Source organism: Musca autumnalis, unplaced genomic scaffold (genome assembly GCF_047663935.1).
Source record: "Musca autumnalis isolate F117 unplaced genomic scaffold, ASM4766393v1 scaffold_1, whole genome shotgun sequence".
NCBI lineage: Eukaryota > Metazoa > Arthropoda > Insecta > Diptera > Muscidae > Musca > Musca autumnalis.
The window spans coordinates 109368958-109388992 of record NW_027411644.1 but is presented as its reverse complement, the minus strand read 5'-3'; the positions used below and the strand labels follow the sequence as shown (position 1 = coordinate 109388992).

Below are 20035 nucleotides of genomic sequence, written 5' to 3'. Positions count from 1 at the left end.
ATATTTTTTCATAAATCGTGGATTTTTTAAAAAATATTTTTTCATAAATCGTGGATTTTTTAAAAAATATTTTTTCATTATTCGTGGATTTTTTTTAAAAAATATTCGAGGTTTTTTTAAATTATATGATTAAAAAGTTTAAAAAATCCACGACTAAAGAATAATATTTTTTAAAAAAATCTACGATTATTAAAAAAATATTTTCTTAAAAAAATCCACCATTATTAAAAAATGTAAAAAATGCACAACTGTTGATTTTTTTTAACTGCATTTATAGAAAAATTATTTTTCCACGATTATAGACAAGAGTGAAGCAACTAGCCTATAATGACTCCCTGATTTAGCTCTACTATAAAGTTTTCAGCTACAGATTGCCGCCTCTAAAAAATTCTCCTCTCTATCTTGCATTCTCTTTAAGATATGTATGAATATTTCTTATCGATCAATTAATTATTGCACGCGTTTGACCTAGAATTTTCCTTCAGATTTGTGCGATCATTTATATCCGCATCGAAATGTATTTCTTCTTTTATTTGTGGTTTTCTTCCTTCCTATTCTTGTATGCAATTGAAATTCGTGTTTCTCATTGGTGGTATAGCTATTTGCATTTTTTCCACACAATGTCAATGGCTGAAAACAAAATCGAAATACATGTGGCCATTCACTACAATCGCCAACGGAATCACATTCGCATTTTGTTTTATCATTGCACTTTGATTAGTTTTTGCAAGTAATGTGGATGGGTGGTGGGGGTGGATGGATGGATGGATGGTTGCATCGATGTGTCTGGCAAACATTTTCCTTCATTTTATTGGTTCGCGTTCTATGTGCAAAATAAATGAAAAATAAAGAAAATAAATAAAATTTAATTTTATTGTTTATAAACATTTGAAATTGCAGCAGCTAATCTACCTTGAGGCAATTGAATTTAGAGTTTAATTGTATTCATGTAGAGTATTTATTTAACCGGCCAATCTCTTGGGTTTTGGAAATTCCATTTAAATTGCAAACATTTATTATCGTTCTCTGAATCTATTCATTAAATTCCCTTTTATTGTCATTGACATCAATACCTATCTGTATTAAATACCCCAAACACAAAACATTTGTTCAAATAAGACCAATCCTCCAAATAAATATATTCAAAAAATCCAAAAAATGGATTTAAATATGAAATTGTTTGGTAGAGAGAAAAGACAGCAACAAAAATGGTCAATAAAAAAAGAAACAACTTTTGAATATTATGACCCAGCAATTAACCCATTAAGTATTTAGGTCGTCTTAACTTAAGTGGTTGGTTGTGCCGCACTTCAAAAAGTTTTTTAAATGTTCCTCTTAAAAAAGCAGCGAATCTTTGAGGCTCTCAAAAACAGACATTGAAGAGAAACCGAGTGGAGCAGATGAATCACTTGGTTTTCTTCTTCTTTCAGACAGGTTTAATTTCATTTATATGTACCTACATCTGTATATTGGAACTATTGGAGGAGGGGGAAGTCTTGTTATCGCACTTCATATCTTATCATATCAACCCACCGCTACCTACCTTCGTAGACTTTATAAAAAACCCAACATAATGGAGTTCTTTTAAATTCTTAATTGATATGTTTTTATTGTTTGCTATTTGTAAAACTTTTTTGTTTTCGATGTTATTTCCTGAAATTTCAAATACTTTTATTTGAAGATAACTTTTTGTGTAAACGTATCAAGAAGTCAATAAAAAAAGAAAATCAAAATGTTAATTTTATTATCAAACAAATATTTTTGAATCACCTCACCTCACTCCACAGTTATGCTAATGAACCTCATGGAATGTAATAAAAGTACTAAGTCCAAATTACAATAAACTTGAAATACGTATTTTATGTATAAGTATAGCAAGGTATAAACAAATGAGAAGAGCAAGAATTCCCCTAAACTATCTTTGGTCGGAAGGTCAACAAGTCAAGCATCATCTGCCCTTTTGAGTTACTTGACCTTCTGCTCAAATAATGAATGGAATATTGAAATATAATTTACAGGTTTTTGATAGGAAGAACTAAAAATATTCTATAAGACGAGATTTTATAGAGATTTAGAAGGGAGTATTAGTCGACAAGCTGTACCAGATAGTCCTTACTGACGAACAGAAGCAGGGAATCTTTATAGAAAAGCAGAAATAGAGATTCTTTATAGACGAGCTGTGGCAGGAAGTTTTATAGACGAAGATCTGAAGCAGGGTGCCTTTATAAACAAGCTGTAGCATGGAGTTCTAATAGAATAGCAAGATAGAAATTTAAACAAATGTTATACTACGAAATTTCAATAGAAAATCATGTTATCGGACAAAATTTCGAACATCATTTCTATAACAAATGTAGATATCGAACAAAATTTCTATAGGACATCTTGGTATCGAAGTACATTTCTTTAGGAAATGTTGGTATCGAACAACATTTATAAAGGACATGTTATACAAAAGATTGTTATCGAACAAATTTCTGTAGTAAATGTTATCGAGCAACATTTCTATAGGAAACGTTATCACACTAAATTTCTGTGGAAATATTGTTATCGAAGAACATTTCTATAGGAAATGTTGTTATCGAACAACTTTTGTACAACTTTTCTATAGAAGATGTTATCGAACAATATTATTTCTATAGGAAATTTTGTTATCGAACTACATGTTGCTATCGAACAATATTTCTATAGAAAATTTTATTGAAAAATATTTCTATAGAAAACGTTGTTAGAGAACAACATTTGTATACAAAACACTGTTATCGAACAACACTTCTACAAAAACTGTTATCAAACAACATTTCTATAGAAAAATTTGGTATCGAACAACATTTCTATAGAATCGGACGTTATTGAACGACATTTCTATAGAAAACGATGTTATCGAACAAAATGTCTACATGAAATGTTGTTATCGAGAAATTTTGTTATCGAATAGCATATTTCTATAGCAAATTTTGTTATCGAACAGCATTACTATAGGAAACTTTATCGAATAGTGTTTCTATATAAAATATTTTTATCGAATCATTTTTCTACAGAAAATGTTGTTGTCAAAACACTAGAAAACTTTTCTTTGGAACAACTTTTCTATAGAAAAGGTTGTTATAAAATGTTATCGAGCTACATTTATATGGATAATGTTGTCATCGAACTACATTACTACAGAAAATGTTGTTATCGAACTACATTTCTACAGAAAATGTTGTTATCGAACTACATTTCTTCAGGGAACTGTTGTTGTCTGCAGGAAATATTGTTATCGAGCAACTTTTCTATATAAAATGTTATCGAGCTACATTTATATGGATAATGTTGTTATCGAACTACATTACTACGGAAAATGTTGTTATCGAACAACTTTTCTATAGATATTGTTGTTATCGAACTACATTTCTTCAGGAAACGGTTGTTGTCTGCAGGAAATATTGTTATCGAGCAACTTTTCTATATAAAATGTTATCGAGCTACATTTATATGGATAATGTTGTTATCGAACTACATTACTACAGAAAATGTTGTTATCGAACTACATTTCTACAGAAAATGTTGTTATCGAACTACATTTCTTCAGGAAACTGTTGTTGTCTGCTGGAAATATTGTTATCGAGCAACTTTTCTATATAAAATGTTATCGAGCTACATTTATATGGATAATGTTGTTATCGAACTACATTACTACAGAAAATGTTGTTATCGAACAACTTTTCTATAGATATTGTTGTTATCGAACTACATTTCTTCAGAAAACTGTTGTTATCGAACAAATTGTCTGCAGGAAATATTGTTATCGAACAACATTTCTAAAGAAAATGTTACCGAACAACTATTCCATAGAAAATTATGTTATCGGTCACATTTTCAGTAGAAAAGGCGGTTATCGAGCAAATTATCTATAATAATTTTGTTAGCGAACAGCATTTCTATAGGAAATGTTATCGAACAGTATTTCTATAAAAAATGTTGTTATCGAAAAATTGTTCTATAGAGAATATTGTTGTCAAAGCACTAGAAAACTTTTCTTTCGAACAACTTCACTGTATAAAAAGGTTAATGTCGAGCTACTCTTCTATAGAAAAGGTTGTTATCGAGCAACTTTTCTATAGAAAAGGTTTTTATCGAGCAACTTTTCTATAGAAACGGTTTTTATCGATTGTTGCCAAAACACTAGAAAACTTTTCTTTCGAACAACTTTACTGTAGAAAAAGGTTGTTATCGATCAACTTTTTTATAGAAAAGGTTTTATCGAGCAACTTTTCTATAGAAACGGTTGTTATCGAGCAACATTTCTATGGATAATGTTGTTATCGAACTGCATTACTACAGAAAATTTTATTATCGAACAACATTTCTAAAGAAAATGTTTCTTTAGATATTTTTTTCTATAGATATTGTTGTCATCGAACTACATTTATACAGAAAATGTTGTTCTCGAAATATTGTTATCGAACAACTTTTCTATCGAAAATGTTATCAAACAACTATTCCATAGAAAATTATGTTATCGATCAAATTTTCTATAGAAAAGGTGGTTATCGAGCAACTTATCTATAAAAATTTTGTTATCGAACAGCATTTCTATATGAAACATTATCGAACAGTATTTCTATATAAATATTGTTATCGAACAATTTTTCTATGTTCTATGTTGTCAAAACATTAGAAAACATTTCTTTTGAACAACTTTTCTATAGAAAAAGGTTGTTACCGAGCAAATTTTCTATAGAAAAGGTTGTTATCGAACAAATTTTCTATAGAAAAGGTTGTTATCGAGCAACTTTTCTATAGAAAAGGTTGTTATCGAGCAACATTACTATGGATAATGTTGTTATCGAACTACATTACAACAGAACATTTTGTTATCGAACATTATTAAAGAAAATGTTGTTATCGAACAACTTTTCTATAGATATTGTTGTCATCGAACTACATTTATACAGAAAATGTTGTTATCGAACTACATTTCTACAGAAAATGTTGTTATCGAACAACTTTTCTATAGATATTGTTGTTATCGAACTACATTTCTACAGAAAACTGTTGTTATCGAACAAATTATCTTTAGGAAATATTGTTATCGAACAACATTTCTATAGAAAATGTTATCGAACAACTATTCCATAAAAAATTATGTTATCGGTCACATTTTCAGTAGAAAAGTTGGTTATTGAGCAACTTATCTATAACAATTTTGTTATCGAACAACAGTTTATAAAAAATGTTGTCATCGAACAACATTTCTGCAGAAAATTTTGGTATCGAACAACATTTCTATAGGGAATGTTGTTATCGAACAACTTTTCTATAAAAAGTGTTGTTATCGAACTATTGTTGTTCTCGATCAATGAAATGTTGATATCGAACAACATTATATTTATATATTGATACCGAACAACATCAATAGGAAATGTTGTTATCGGACAACATTTCTCTAGGAATTGTTTTCGAACAACAGTTCTATAGAAAATCTTGTTATCCATCAACATTTCAATAGAAAACCTTGTTATCGAACAACATTTTTATAGGAAAGGTTGTTATCGAACAACTTTCTATAGATAATGCTTTTATCGAACATTATTTGCATAGAAAATTTGTAATAGAGCAACTTTTCATAGTTTGTAAACGAGCAAATTTTCTATAAAAAGTATATTATCGAATAACTAGTCTATAGAAAAGGTTGTTATCGCACTAATTTTCTACATGAAGGACTCTTATCGAAAATAATATCTATGGAAAAGAATTTAATCGCAACAACTTTCTATAAAAAAAGTTGTTATCGAACAACTGTTTTATAGACACATTTTCAATCAAACCACTTCTTATATAACGTGTTGTTTTTGAACAATTTTTTATGTTAGTCATCACATGTTTTCAACCCTAACTTATGTCGAAATTTATCATCTAATTAATTATTGATATAATTGATGATAAGTAATTGAAAACAACCACCCTGAAAAGGCGACTTTTTCTTTCATGGCCAATTTGATACAGAAAAAGAAAGCTGCCTTAGCAAAATAAACTTTCTCTAAGCCTGTAGACTGCATTTACTACAAAATTGATTGTAATATTTCTAAGAATTCATATCCAGTATCCGACATGTAATGTACCGTTTGTACCAGGCCGAACCTGAATGATGGAAATTGGTGTTGTTTTTGTATCGAGACCAAAAAGACTAATGGGAGCCATTAATACTGCTAGCTATCAGTCGGGTGGGGGAGTCCGTGTCTTTTCTGTTCTCAAAATTATTCAACCTAAACATAAACAAAAATATTATTTAAGACTCCCGGATTACTAAAATGAAACTAAATGTAGATGAACCAAGTATCTATTCAACACTGCACCCCTGTTGAATCAGATTAAAGCGAAATAAAACAAAGATCAACCTCAGATTGCAGCTAACGGAACTCCAGATGACGATTGGAGTCCGACCCTCTAAAACCCACCCTACCATGGTCTCAAGGGCTTTGGATTTTTGTGGAGACCCCATACTTGCAGATTTACCTGTCTATCTTACCTCACCATCAGTAAGAAAAATAGCAAATTAAGGGAACATCTTGGTAATAACCAGATTATATTTAAAAAAAAAAAAACTATCCTTTAAAATTATAATTCAAGAAAATATATTTATAATAATAGTTATAATGGATAAAGGTATAATTTTCATAATATTCATGACTTTATCTAATAGTTATTTGGGTGCATACACTCGATAAAAATACAATACTATAAATGAGATTGTCCTTTTAAAAAGACAGAATTAATTATAAGTTTAATGAAGCCAAGAATAATAATCGAATTTAGTTTGAGATTTTGTAAATCAGTAGGATAATATATGATGTTGGAAGAATCCAACAGAGACTAATAAAAGATATAGCAATTAAATAAGCTCTCAAGAAGATTAATGTAACCAAAGGATCTTTTTACCATAAACATTAATTATGATTTACTTTATTTAATTTTGGTTAAAAGGGTCATTTAGCCCAATTTATTGGGTTCAATAAAAAAAATGAATAAATTTAAGGAAATGAAATTATGGTTTAAAGACCGCTTTGCTGACACCAAATTTTAAGGATTTATATGCAAATAATTCAAAGTTATTTTTTACACATTTGGTTTGTTATAACTCAAAACTCACTCTTAATTTCTGGCTACAATCCTTTGAGCCACTCCTACGAAGATCGCCGAGGCCTCGATGAACAAGCGTACGTATGTGGGTGAAGGATTCTGAGGATAATGATGAAGGCTGTAAATATTTTAAGAGACTTAATTAAGGCTTTGAAATGTTTGCATACTTTATGGAGCTTAAGTTTTGGATGATTATTTATACTTATAAGGCAAAACCTTTTGGTTTCCTAAAATTAAATTTGTAATTAAATAACGTCGGAGTCAGGAATCGAACTCAGGTCCCTTGACTTGTTGATAAGATACAACGCCCGCTTACTACTTGGGCTATTGCGGCTGTTGTCGACTTTGGCTTTAAATAGGTTTTAGTGCTGTAACAAGCATTAGTGTCTGCCCACAATCATCAGCCAATCAGAAATGGACTGTAGCTATTTTTAGCCCACTGGATGGTTAGACTGCTGTCGTTGCTGTTCTTGTGTTGCGCCGCACAGTCTCCGAGTTTTATTAATTGATGGTTTTTTAATTGTAAATTATTCCACAATTCCGAACCCAATGCAAACTGTTATAATGTGGAGAATTTAGTCGTATCAAGTAATTCTACATTCGGTATTACGGATGTGGGATTCCGAAGTTTTTCCAAAATGGCCGATAGTTACACAGATGAAATTTGACCAACCCTTAAGTCCCAACAACAATGACAATGGATTAAAAGAAAAGTTGCTCGATATGCACAGCTGGACTTAGGCAATTCTAGACGATTTATATTCTCCCAAATTTTAAGAGATCACTGTGACTGATGGTGGTTTTTGCACAACTTTTTGGTGTTTTTTTTTTTTTGTTTTTGTTTGCGAATAAAAGATGGATCCCCATTTACGGCTCAAGAATCGGAGGGCCGAAAATGAGGATAGTTATAGCGATCTAGATTGAACAAAAAGAGAAGTTATAGTGCCACGGAATTCCACTATGTATGATCACACCTTACCTTAGTATTTGGCAAAACACTTGTTTACACAGTTTAGTTACAATTTATACAATTAGAGTATCGGTTTTTGGTACAGTTCCTTGGTATTTCTTGTGAGTTTTCTAACACAACAACCATAAAGACATTTGGTTAGAAAAACATATTTTGCCAAATTATTAAATTTAAGGAATAAAAAATACCTTTGATTTGCGACCGGTTATATTATTTTGAAATTAATGAGAATACACTTCGGTGTAAAAGATTTTGGTTTGCAATGATATTTAAAGATTTAATTACACTTTTGCTTTCTCTAGGCTGATTGTAAAACTCTAAGTTTATTAAGAATCTGTTTCCACTATTGATGTGTGTTTTCGTGTTTGGTTCAGGAAAGCAAAAGAAAGATCTCCTAACATTTAAACCAAGGAGAGGGGCAATCTCATTTTTAGTGGGATTTCACCACTAGATATTGCTTTATCCATATTTTTAGATGAGAACATTTAACGAAAAGTTAAATTAATCTCACAAAATTCGATCTGATTATATGTACTCACTAACACCTAGAAAAGTACCTAAAAAAGTCTCCAATAGAACCGTTAGGGTAGAGAATGAAAAAAAAATATATATTAAGAAATAAAAAAATGATTCGATCACGTCGTGGATTGAACTTCGGTCCATTCGATTCAGAAGCGGACACGCATCCCCTGAGCTACACCAGCATGTGGGGGTGGCTCAGCAAACTAAAAGCTTAGACCGGCTGCGTTGCCAATGCGAACAGACGGGGTGTTCGATTGGCTATATAAGTTGATGGGAGAACACACACAGCAACGGGGAATAACAAAAAATCAAATCAAGTTAGGGAGTTTTTAACTTCCCAGCAAACAATTTTGGTTCATTACGTTAATGTTGTGGGACCATAGTTTATCACAGACACCACAAAAGCAATTTTGCTCATCCCCTACAAAAACATTAAAGTTATACCCACCCCACGAGCCAACACCACCACTATCGACACATTTATTATACTCCAACTCTACTGATCCAACCGGGCTAGTCAAGCCGCATAAAAACATTAAATGTTTATGAGATTTTTGTTTGCTATACACTAAGAACAACAAAAACCATGCTGCTATTTTTGTTTGAAGCACACAGTTTGTTTTGTTTTATTATATGTCTTCTTTATATTCCGACCGTTTTTTATAAATATGCTAAGTTTTGCCCGGTCTATATCTAACCTTATATTTTTTGTTATAAGAGTACTAGTGCTTCGGTCTTCTTTTCTAAAACGGATCTATGGCGACATCAAACGACATCATTTTCCTCCACATCTAATAATTCAACTCTTTCCACTTCAAGTACACCAAGTCTGATGTTTGTCGTGCAGTTTAGTTTGGGTCCTATCAACCACCACCCACCCACGTGCCCACATTTCCATTCTTTTGTAGGATTTCAAGGTTTTTGTTATTCAATTTGAATTTTTTCTTCTGTATTTTTCATGCAGAAGCACAAGTTTTGAAGCTGCCTTCGAAAAGTGTCGTAATTATTTGTAAATGAAATAAAGTGTGACATGTGAAAAGTTACCTCCTTTCGGCTCAGTTTCACAATTTAATGAGGTTGTCATATTTATTACAGACACTTCTGGGTGGTTGGTTAGTAATTTGCACAATTTTAAACTACGATAACAATTTTTCCTTTATATTATCGAAAAAATAGTAAACTTTAGTAGATTCTAGCAGTACTGGAACAGACCATATGTTGGAAAAGAAAAGTTTGAAGTTGGTCGATAACATGATTTTCTGCAGAAAAGTGTTTCGATAACAATATTTACCATAGAAAAATCAATCGATAAGAATTTCTTTAGAAAAGTTGTTAAATAACAACATTTTCAATAGAAAAATTGTTTGATAACAAGATTTTAATAAAATTTTCAACAGAAAAAATGTTCGATAACAAGATTTTCTGTAGAAAGTTTGTTCGATAACAAAATTTTCTACAGAAAAGTTAATCGATAATAACATTTTGCGAAGAAAAGTTAATCGACAACACCATTTTTCATAGAAAAGTTGTTCGATAACAAAATTTTCGATAGAAAAGTTATTCGATAGCAATATTTTCATTAGAAAAGTTATTCGATAGCAATGTTTTCAATAGAAAAGTAGTTAACAGGGTTTTTTACAAAGAAGTGTTCCGATAACAACATTTACAATAGAAAAATTAATCGATAACTACACTTACAACAGAAATGTTGTTCGATAACAAGATTTTCTGTAGAAAATTTGTTCGATAACAAAATCGATAATAACATTTTATGAAGAAAGGTTAATCAATTGCAATATTTTCTGTAGAAAAGTTGTTCGATGACAAAATTTTTAATAGAATAGTTGTTCGATAATATTTTCAATAGAAAAGTTGTTCGATAACAACATTTTCTATAGAAAAATTAATCGATAATAATGTTTTGTGAAGAATATTTAATCGATAACACCATTTTCCATAGAAAAGTTGTTCGATAACAAGATTTTTAATAGAAATGTTGTTCGATAACAAACATTTCTATAAAAAAGATGTTCGATAACTAACTTTTCTATAGAAAAGTTATACGACATCAAAGTTTTCTATAGAAAAGTTGTTTGAGTATTTGTTCGATAGAAATGTTGTTCAATAACAACCATTTCTATAGAAATGTTGTTCGATAACAACCATTTCTATAGAAATATTTCAATAACAACCATTTCTATAGAAATGTTGTTCGATAACAACCATTTCTATAGAAATGTTGTTCGATAACAACCATTTCTATAGAAATGTTGTTCGATAACAACCATTTCTATAGAAATGTTGTTCGATAACAACCATTTCTATAGAAATGTTGTTCGATAACAACCATTTCTATAGAAATATTGTTCGATAACAACCATTTCTATAGAAATGTTGTTCGATAACAACCATTTCTATAGAAATGTTGTTCGATAACAACCATTTCTATAGAAATGTTGTTCGATAACAACCATTTCTATAGAAATGTTGTTCGATAACAACCATATCTATAGAAATGTTGTTCGATAACAACCATTTCTATAGAAATTTTGTTCGATAACAACCATTTCTATAGAAATGTTGTTCGATAACAACAATTTCTATAGAAATGTTGAATGAAAAAGATGTTCGATAACTAACTTTTCTATAGAAAAGTTATACGACATCAAAGTTTTCTATAGAAAAGTTGTTCGATAGAAATGTTGTTCGATTACAACCATTTCTATAGAAATGTTGTTCGATAACAACCATTTCTATAGAAATGTTGTTCGATAACAACATTTTCTATAGAAAAATTAATCGATAATAATGTTTTGTGAAGAATATTTAATCGATAACACCATTTTCCATAGAAAAGTTGTTCGATAACAAGATTTTTAATAGAAATGTTGTTCGATAACAAACATTTCTATAAAAAAGATGTTCGATAACTAACTTTTCTATAGAAAAGTTATACGACATCAAAGTTTTCTATAGAAAAGTTGTTTGAGTATTTGTTCGATAGAAATGTTGTTCAATAACAACCATTTCTATAGAAATGTTGTTCGATAACAACCATTTCTATAGAAATATTTCAATAACAACCATTTCTATAGAAATGTTGTTCGATAACAATCATTTCTATAGAAATGTTGTTCGATAACAACCATTTCTATAGAAATGTTGTTCGATAACAACCATTTCTATAGAAATGTTGTTCGATAACAACCATTTCTATAGAAATGTTGTTCGATAACAACCATTTCTATAGAAATGTTGTTCGATAACAACCATTTCTATAGAAATATTGTTCGATAACAACCATTTCTATAGAAATGTTGTTCGATAACAACCATTTCTATAGAAATGTTGTTCGATAACAACCATTTCTATAGAAATGTTGTTCGATAACAACCATATCTATAGAAATGTTGTTCGATAACAACCATTTCTATAGAAATTTTGTTCGATAACAACCATTTCTATAGAAATGTTGTTCGATAACAACAATTTCTATAGAAATGTTGAATGAAAAAGATGTTCGATAACTAACTTTTCTATAGAAAAGTTATACGACATCAAAGTTTTCTATAGAAAAGTTGTTCGATAGAAATGTTGTTCGATTACAACCATTTCTATAGAAATGTTGTTCGATAACAACCATTTCTATAGAAATGTTGTTCGATAACAACCATTTCTATAAAAATGTTGTTCGATAACAACCATTTCTATAGAAATGTTGTTCGATAACAACCATTTCTATAGAAATGTTGTTCGATAACAACCATTTCTATAGAAATGTAGTTCGATAACAACCATTTCTATAGAAATGTTGTTCGATAACAACCATTTCTATAGAAATGTTGTTCGATAACAACCATTTCTATAGAAATGTTGTTCGATAACAACCATTTCTATAGAAATGTTGTTCGATAACAACAATTTCTATAGAAATGTTGTTCGATAACAACAATTTCTATAGAAATGTGTTCGATAACAACAATTTCTATATAAATGTTGTTATATAACATTTTCTATAGAAATGTTTGTTGTTGTATAACTTTTCTGTTTCATTTTCAATAGAAAAGTTGTTCGAGAATATTAGTTTCAATTGAAAAGGTCTTCTATAACAACATTTTCAATAGAAAATGAGTTCGATAAAAAATTTTCATTTGGAAAGTTATTCGATAACAATATTTTCAATAGAAATGTAGTCCACACGATTCGATAACAACGTTTTTTTGTAGAAAAGTTGTTGGATAACAATGTTTTCGAAAGAAATGTTGTTCGATAACAGCATTTTTAATAGAAAAATGTTCAGCAACAATATTTGCTGTAGAAAATTTGTTCGAGAATAAAAATTCCTATTGAAAAGTTAATCGATAACAAAATTTCCTGATGATAAGTTGTTCGATAATATTTCCATAGAGAAGTTGTTCGATAGCAACATTTTCAATAAAAAAAAGTTGTTCGATAACAACATTTTCAATAGAAAAATTGTTCGATAACATCATTTTCAATAGAAAAGTTGTTCGATAAGGACATTGTCAATAGAAAAATTATTCGATAACAACATTTCCTCAAAAGTTAATCGATGACAACATTTTCCACAGAAAAGTTATTAGAAAACAACATTTTCAATAGAAAAGTTGTTTGATAACTACATTTTCAATAGCAAAGGTGTTCATTAGAAAAATATTCGATAACAACATTTACTATAGAAAATATAATCGATAACAACATTTACCATAAAAAAGTTATCGATAACAGGATTTTCTGCAGAAAAGTTGTACGTATCGATAACAACATTTTCGTAGTAGTGTTGTTCGACAACAATATTTACAATAAGAAAAGTTAATCGATAACATCATTTTCTGTAGAAAAGTTGTTCGATAACCACATTTTTATAGGTAAGCTGTTCCATATCAAAATTTTCTAAAGAAAGGTTGTTCGATAACAACATTTTCCTTGAAAAAGTGATTGGCTATATCTCTCTTGTAGTTTAATTTTGCATTCGATTCCATGAAATTACTATTTCGTGTATATAGTTATTTAATTAAATTCTGCGAATACATATAATGACAACTGCGATGAAAATGCAAAAGAAGACATGTTGTACCTTCTGGCAGATTTCATTATAGAAAATACTCTCATTTTGTATAACCTCCTCTTTTTCAAATGAACTTTTCTAATTAAAAATTCTTTTCTCTTTTTTCCACTTCCAGCCGAGTCACTTTGCCATTAACTGTTGATGAGGTATGTATTGATATCATATTAGAAAAAAACACCACACACCCACAGGCACTTGTACACGGGCAAACCATCATCACATAGCACCTACCCCTCTTATGGCCTTACAGTTACCAATAACCCCATCCATAGATTGAATCACAAAAAACAATTAGACATGCTTCAAACCCACAGTAAGGGTGATGAGCAATCAGATAACCCAATAACAATATGATGAGACTGCAGCGGATGCGGATACAATTGCGACAACAAAATGACATTAACCGACATTACTCTTGTCGCTCTACACAACAAGTGTTGCCTGCTACCACATTTGAGTACAAAGTAGGCCATTAAATAGTCAAGGCATGCATCGTACATGGTCCTAGGTGTGTGTCTCTGTGATGTGGTAAACGATGCTCCACATTTAACCAACTTGTCATCACTTGAAGTACCGTACCGAATGCCAACAAGGTTGTCCAAAGTGTTTTAAATTATTCATATGATGAGATTTTTCTCATTTGTCAATGAATTTATCTTTAATGTAGATTATGCGACAGAAATGTGTGTTAATCCCAGAATGGAATTCTTTTTGTGGTTTTTGTAGAACATTTCTTGCGAAGTTAATTTTCACAAAAAAAAAAAAAAAAAAAAAAAACATGTTCCTTGACACAAGCCCTATAAAAGTATATAATCATGCAAAGGATAACAACAATCATTTGATCGATAACACGTTCTTTAGAAAAGTTTTGTTACTATCGACATTTTGTAGAAAAGTTGGCCGCCAACAAACATTTCTATCGAAAAGTATTTTTATAGAATTGTTTCTATAGAATTCGTTGTTCGATAACCACCATTTTTATAGAAACCATATTCGATAACACAATTCTACACAAACGTTGACTGATAACTACCCTTTTATATAGAAACATTGTTCATTCCATTTCTATAGAAATGTTGTTTCTTAAAAACTATTTCTATAGAAAAGTATTTCGATAGCCAACTTTTCTATAGAAAAGTATTTCGATAACAAACTTTTCTATAGAAAAGTATTTCGTTAACCAAATTTTCTATATAAAAGATGTTCGATAGTGAACTTTTCTACAGAAAAGTTGTTCGATAACAACCTTTTTGTAAACAAGTTTTTCGATAACTACCTTTTCTGTAGAGAAGTTGTTCGATAGCATGTTATTGAGCCATATTAATAATTTGTACAGAAAATGTGTACGACAGCAACCTCGATAACAATTGTTTCTTTAGAAAAGTTGTTCGATAAAATCCTTTTCTATAAAGAGTTGTTCGATAACATCCCTTTTTACAGAGAAGCGGATCGATAACAACATTTTTATAAGAATGTTGTTTGATATCAAATTTTTCTATAGAAAAATAGTTCGATAACAATCTTTTCTATATAAAAGTAGTTCAATATCAGCCTCTTTTCTATAACAACTTCTTCTATAAAAAATTTGTTTGATAACGTTTTTTTATAGGAAATTTTTTCGATAACAACTTACTTTTGTTATAGAAGATTTGTTCGATAACAAACTTTGCTATGGAAATGCTGTTTGCTAACAACTTTTTGTAGAAAACATGTTCGATAACAAAATTTTCCATAAAAAAAGTTGTTCGATAACAACCATTCCTATAGAAAATTTGCTGAATAACTGCCGTTTCTATTGAAAAGTTCTTCGATAGTAACATTTTCTATAGAAAATTTGTTCGATTTTGACGTTTTCTATAGAAAAGTTGACAGCCTTGTATATAGAAAAGGAGTCCGCTAATACCATTTTGTATCAAAATGTGTGCTTAAAATGTGTTCAATAAAAACATTTTTTTATAGAAAAATTGTTCGATAACAATCTTTGCTTTAGGAAAGTCGTTTGATAACAAGCATTTCTATAGGGAAGTGGTTCGATAAGGAACTTTTCGATAGAGAAGCAGTTCGATATCAGTCTATTCTATAGAAAATTTATTCTATAACAACTTCTATAAAAATTTATTTGAAATTCCCTTTTCCATAAAGCGATAACAATTTCCTTTATATAAATTTGTTCGTTAACAATTTCTATAGAAAATTTATTCGATAACATTTTCTATTGAATTTTTTTTCGATAACGACGATAACGAACTTTTCTAGAGAAAAGTTGTTCGATAACTAACTTTTCTACACAAATTTTTTTTGATAACGAAATTTTCTATACCAAGTGTGTTCGATAACTAATAATTCTTTACAAAAATTCTTCGATGACAAACTTTGCTGTACAAAACTTCTTAAAAAAAGTTGTTCGATAACAACTATTTCTATAGAAATGTTGTTCAATAACAAGTTATAAGTTGTTCGATAACAAACTTTTCTGTAGAATAGTTTTTCGATAACAAACTTTTCTGTGGAAAAGTTGTTCGTTAGCAAACTTTTCTTTAGGATCGTTCGATAACAAAGTTTTCTAGAGAAAAGAAGTTCGATAACAAACTTTCCTATAGAAAAGTTTTTCGATAACAAACTTATTTATAGAAAAGTTGTTCGATAAATAACTTTTCTATAGAAAAGTTGTCGATAACACACTACAGAAAAGATGTTTGATAACAACATTTCCTTTAACAAAGTTGTTCGATAAAACATTTTCTGTAGAAAAGTTGTTCGATAACAACCATTGCTCTATAAAAGTTGTTCGATAACAACCTTTTCCGTGGAAAAGTTGTTCGATAACAAACTGTTCTGCAGAGAAGTTGTTCGATAACAAACTTCTATAGAGACGTGGGTCGATAACAACCTTTTCTATATAGCAGCTCTTCCTAAATACAATTTTCTATTACTCCATCTTCCACTGAAAATTTGTTTTGTCTCTATGGGATATTATCCTGTTATCCACATCAACAATTGTCAAACAAAAAAAACCGTTTTCATTCCCAAGAAAAGGGTTTGGTAATCAATTTCTATGACCCACTGCTAACAACAATGACATTTTTATAAATGCAAACACATTTTGTCCTGGAAAAACAAATGTCGAACCCACGTGGCAAACCTACGTAGTTTAGGCTATACGTGTTATGCTCCTAAAGCCTACACGTTTTATTGACCCTAACACAGAAACATCATTACGTATGTATGTGTATGGACCTACATTGTTTGTGCATGTCCAGTTTGTGGTTTGAAAACAATCAATCAACTGTGAGCGAAAAGCTTTGGGGGGAACTAACTGAGTATCACTGACTGCCGGCTGCTTAAATCCCACACAACAACTATGTGCTACTTGGCACAAGAATTGTTGATTGACCACTGAACGGAAGGGGGTCCTTTTAATGTTATACTCCTTCTTTTAAACGCTTTTTCCATCTGTTTGTTGCCTTACAATTGAAAGTGCTTTAATTGGTTTCGTTTTATTTTTGTGTGGTTGTTGTGTGTGTGTTTTTTTTCTTCTCTTATCGCATTCTGACCTAAACAAATGAAAATGTTCAAGTTTAATTGATTTTCTTGTATTGTCATCTTTCATCTTCATGTACATATACATTGCTCAAAACAATATTTAATTACTTTTCTTCATTTTTCTTTAATTTTTCCTATTTCTTTTAAACCATAACCTCTGGCTGGTTGGCTACTTTGTTTACAAATAACATTTATCTCTGCAACAACATCCATCCAACAGTATCAAGTTGCACAACTGTATTCCGTGGCGGAGGCATCTAAAAATGAAACGGGTGGTGGTGAAGGTATTGAAGTATTAAAAAATGAACCCTTTACCGATCATCCATTGCTGGGTAAGTAAATGGACGTTTTGTTTTCTCTTACCATGATTGATTTGATTTGTCTTTTTGTTTATTTTAGGTGGCAAATATAGTTCCGGTCAGTATACATACAAAATTTATCATTTGGCTTCAAAAGTTCCAGCATTTATAAGAATATTGGCACCCAAAGGATCTCTGGAGATTCATGAGGAGGCATGGAATGCCTATCCATATTGTAAAACAGTCATTACGGTATGTTTGTTGTGAGGTGAAGATACACTAATTGTCCTACTACGCAATGTGAAATGCAGAGAATGTTTTTTATTGTCGAAAAGAAGGGAATTCCTATTCCAATGAAAGGTCACGAAATCACAAAAGGTTTTCCTAATATTTACACTCAATAACTATGGCGATTTGAAGAGGTTATCTCTTAGTAATTGGCAGGAAACGATTTATAATTAGGTGTCTATAAATATATACAGAAAGGCGAGGAAACTTTCGGGCAGTAGTTGTGTTTTTGGGTTTAGGTTAGGTTTAAGGATGCGCAGCCACCATAGAAGCTGCCACTGCAATCAGAGTCATTGTGTTCATCCTGGATAGTGGTATAGTATAGGTTGCTGAGTTGGTGCAGGAAGATAATATCTGGTTTATTTCACAAGATGATTGCCGTAGTGAAAGGAAGGATCCAAAACGAGCTTGTTTATTGAAGCAGCTGCCACGGATAGTGGGTGATCTCCTAGGACAGTATTTATACGGTTCGCTCTTATAGCCTCCTCGACTGCATCAGTATGAACTTTATTTCAACCTGCTTGGAATGCTGTTGGTCTAGGCATATCTTTTAAATCCTTGGTCATCACTCTCTCTGGCGGGGTGTGCATGTTCTAAGGGCAGATTTCTAAATTCTCTTTTTGATTTTGTTGTACTAACGCTCCGGCTAGATCTTAGCCTCTTTATGCAAGTGGTTTATGAAAGATTTTGTAATTTTGTAATTTGTAATCAATATATCACTGAATTTGTGCATTACCTTTTCATTCCAGAATGCATTATTGTTAACACGGAGAATGTCCTAGGAAAGTAATGCATTCTTTTCCAGAAGAAATGAATGTGTAATCTACGAATTGCCTGTGTACTGATTCCATTACCATTGGATTTGGGAATGCAGTAGGTAATCAATATGCAATTTTTTAATCATTTGCATTCTTTTCTCGATTACAAAGGTAATGCATTCCCCATTTTCCCACTGGGAAGTACTGCAACGAAAGCATGGCATTGTTTTGCTGTACTGGAAGAATCTTTTTCTCCTCATGTGACCTTGTTCCTACATCTCAGCTTAGCGCTGATAGCTGTGGTCTGCGGGGACGACATGAACATGCTGTAGAATTTGACACGTAGAATTTGGGGTAATTTGTAGTCGGAATTCTGCTAACATCGGCCATGACATTAAAATCTCTCCTTACCTGCGCCGTCCAGGGTGGCCGTAGATTTAGTGGCTGATCTTTGCATATTCCTCGCGTGGAAAAAGGTGCTAAGATCAGTCAAATAGGAGTTCAGACTTTCACAAATGACATCAGGGAAGGCATCTGACGCCATGGTCGTACAATCATTTGCATACCTTACAATTTCACTGGCGAAGGAGAAATAAAGAAACATCCCAGATGGTATAAGGGAGTCTTCACCCCGATTCACATTAGCTCAATGATATGGGATCTACTGCGTGTCTTAAGACACCACTTGTAGAGAAGTTTTGCATGGCTGAAATACTCAGGAAATGTCGCCAGCATTACTGAGGGGTAAATTTTTGAAATTTTTGATGTTGCCTGGCCTGGCCATGACCTTCAGAGTGCAAGGCTGGTGTGCATATCATAACTATAGTATTTAATTACTGACATTGATATAACGTTCTCTCAAACTTAAGTCGAATTCCAAGATGGAATATATCGGACAACACCTTCCGGTGCCTCCCCCACAAAAGTTCAAATTTTTCGCCAAGTCAAGTTTAAGGGCTGTTCGAAAATTATTTGAAATATTTAACGAATGTACTCTTTGTCGTCGTCCACAAGACCATGCATCCTGACATAATGTTCTAAAAGCCTTAAAAAATCTACGGTGACCAACTTAAATTGGTGGTGGGCACGATAACTATCGAAAGTAATAGCTCCCAAAATTGGATCAAGTTTCAAAAGTCTAACGCTTTTTAATTTGTATTCGTGTTAGTGCTACTTATCTGATAGTGTTGACATTTCAATAGAGGATAGTCATTGTGAGGAAGCCCAATATTCAGTACCACTTTTTCTTACACATTTCGCAACAAAGGTCGTAGTTTGTAGCCTTTGTAGTTTTTGTTATAATGCTATAATTTCTTCTCTCGATAATCACCCGAATGTTCAAAAAACCCAGCCCAAGTAGTCTGTGGAATAATTATACCCACTATTTATGGTACATATCCCACAAATGCATAAAATTAAAGTGATTTTTTTAATAGGAATC

General features: G+C 31.2%; 1 protein-coding gene across 21 annotated transcripts in view; it reads left to right on the top strand.

Annotated features, from left to right (window-relative positions):
• The window catches only part of vib (phosphatidylinositol transfer protein vib), a 55920-nt gene that overhangs the window by 29655 nt on the left and 6230 nt on the right, over window positions 1-20035 (top strand). For all 21 annotated transcript variants that reach the window (XM_073987913.1, XM_073987849.1, XM_073987942.1 and 18 more), the window contains exons 3-5: window positions 13822-13852; window positions 17470-17581; window positions 17649-17800. In XM_073987913.1, the coding sequence (XP_073844014.1) occupies window positions 13822-13852; window positions 17470-17581; window positions 17649-17800 (295 nt within the window). The remainder of the gene's footprint in view (window positions 1-13821; window positions 13853-17469; window positions 17582-17648; window positions 17801-20035) is intronic.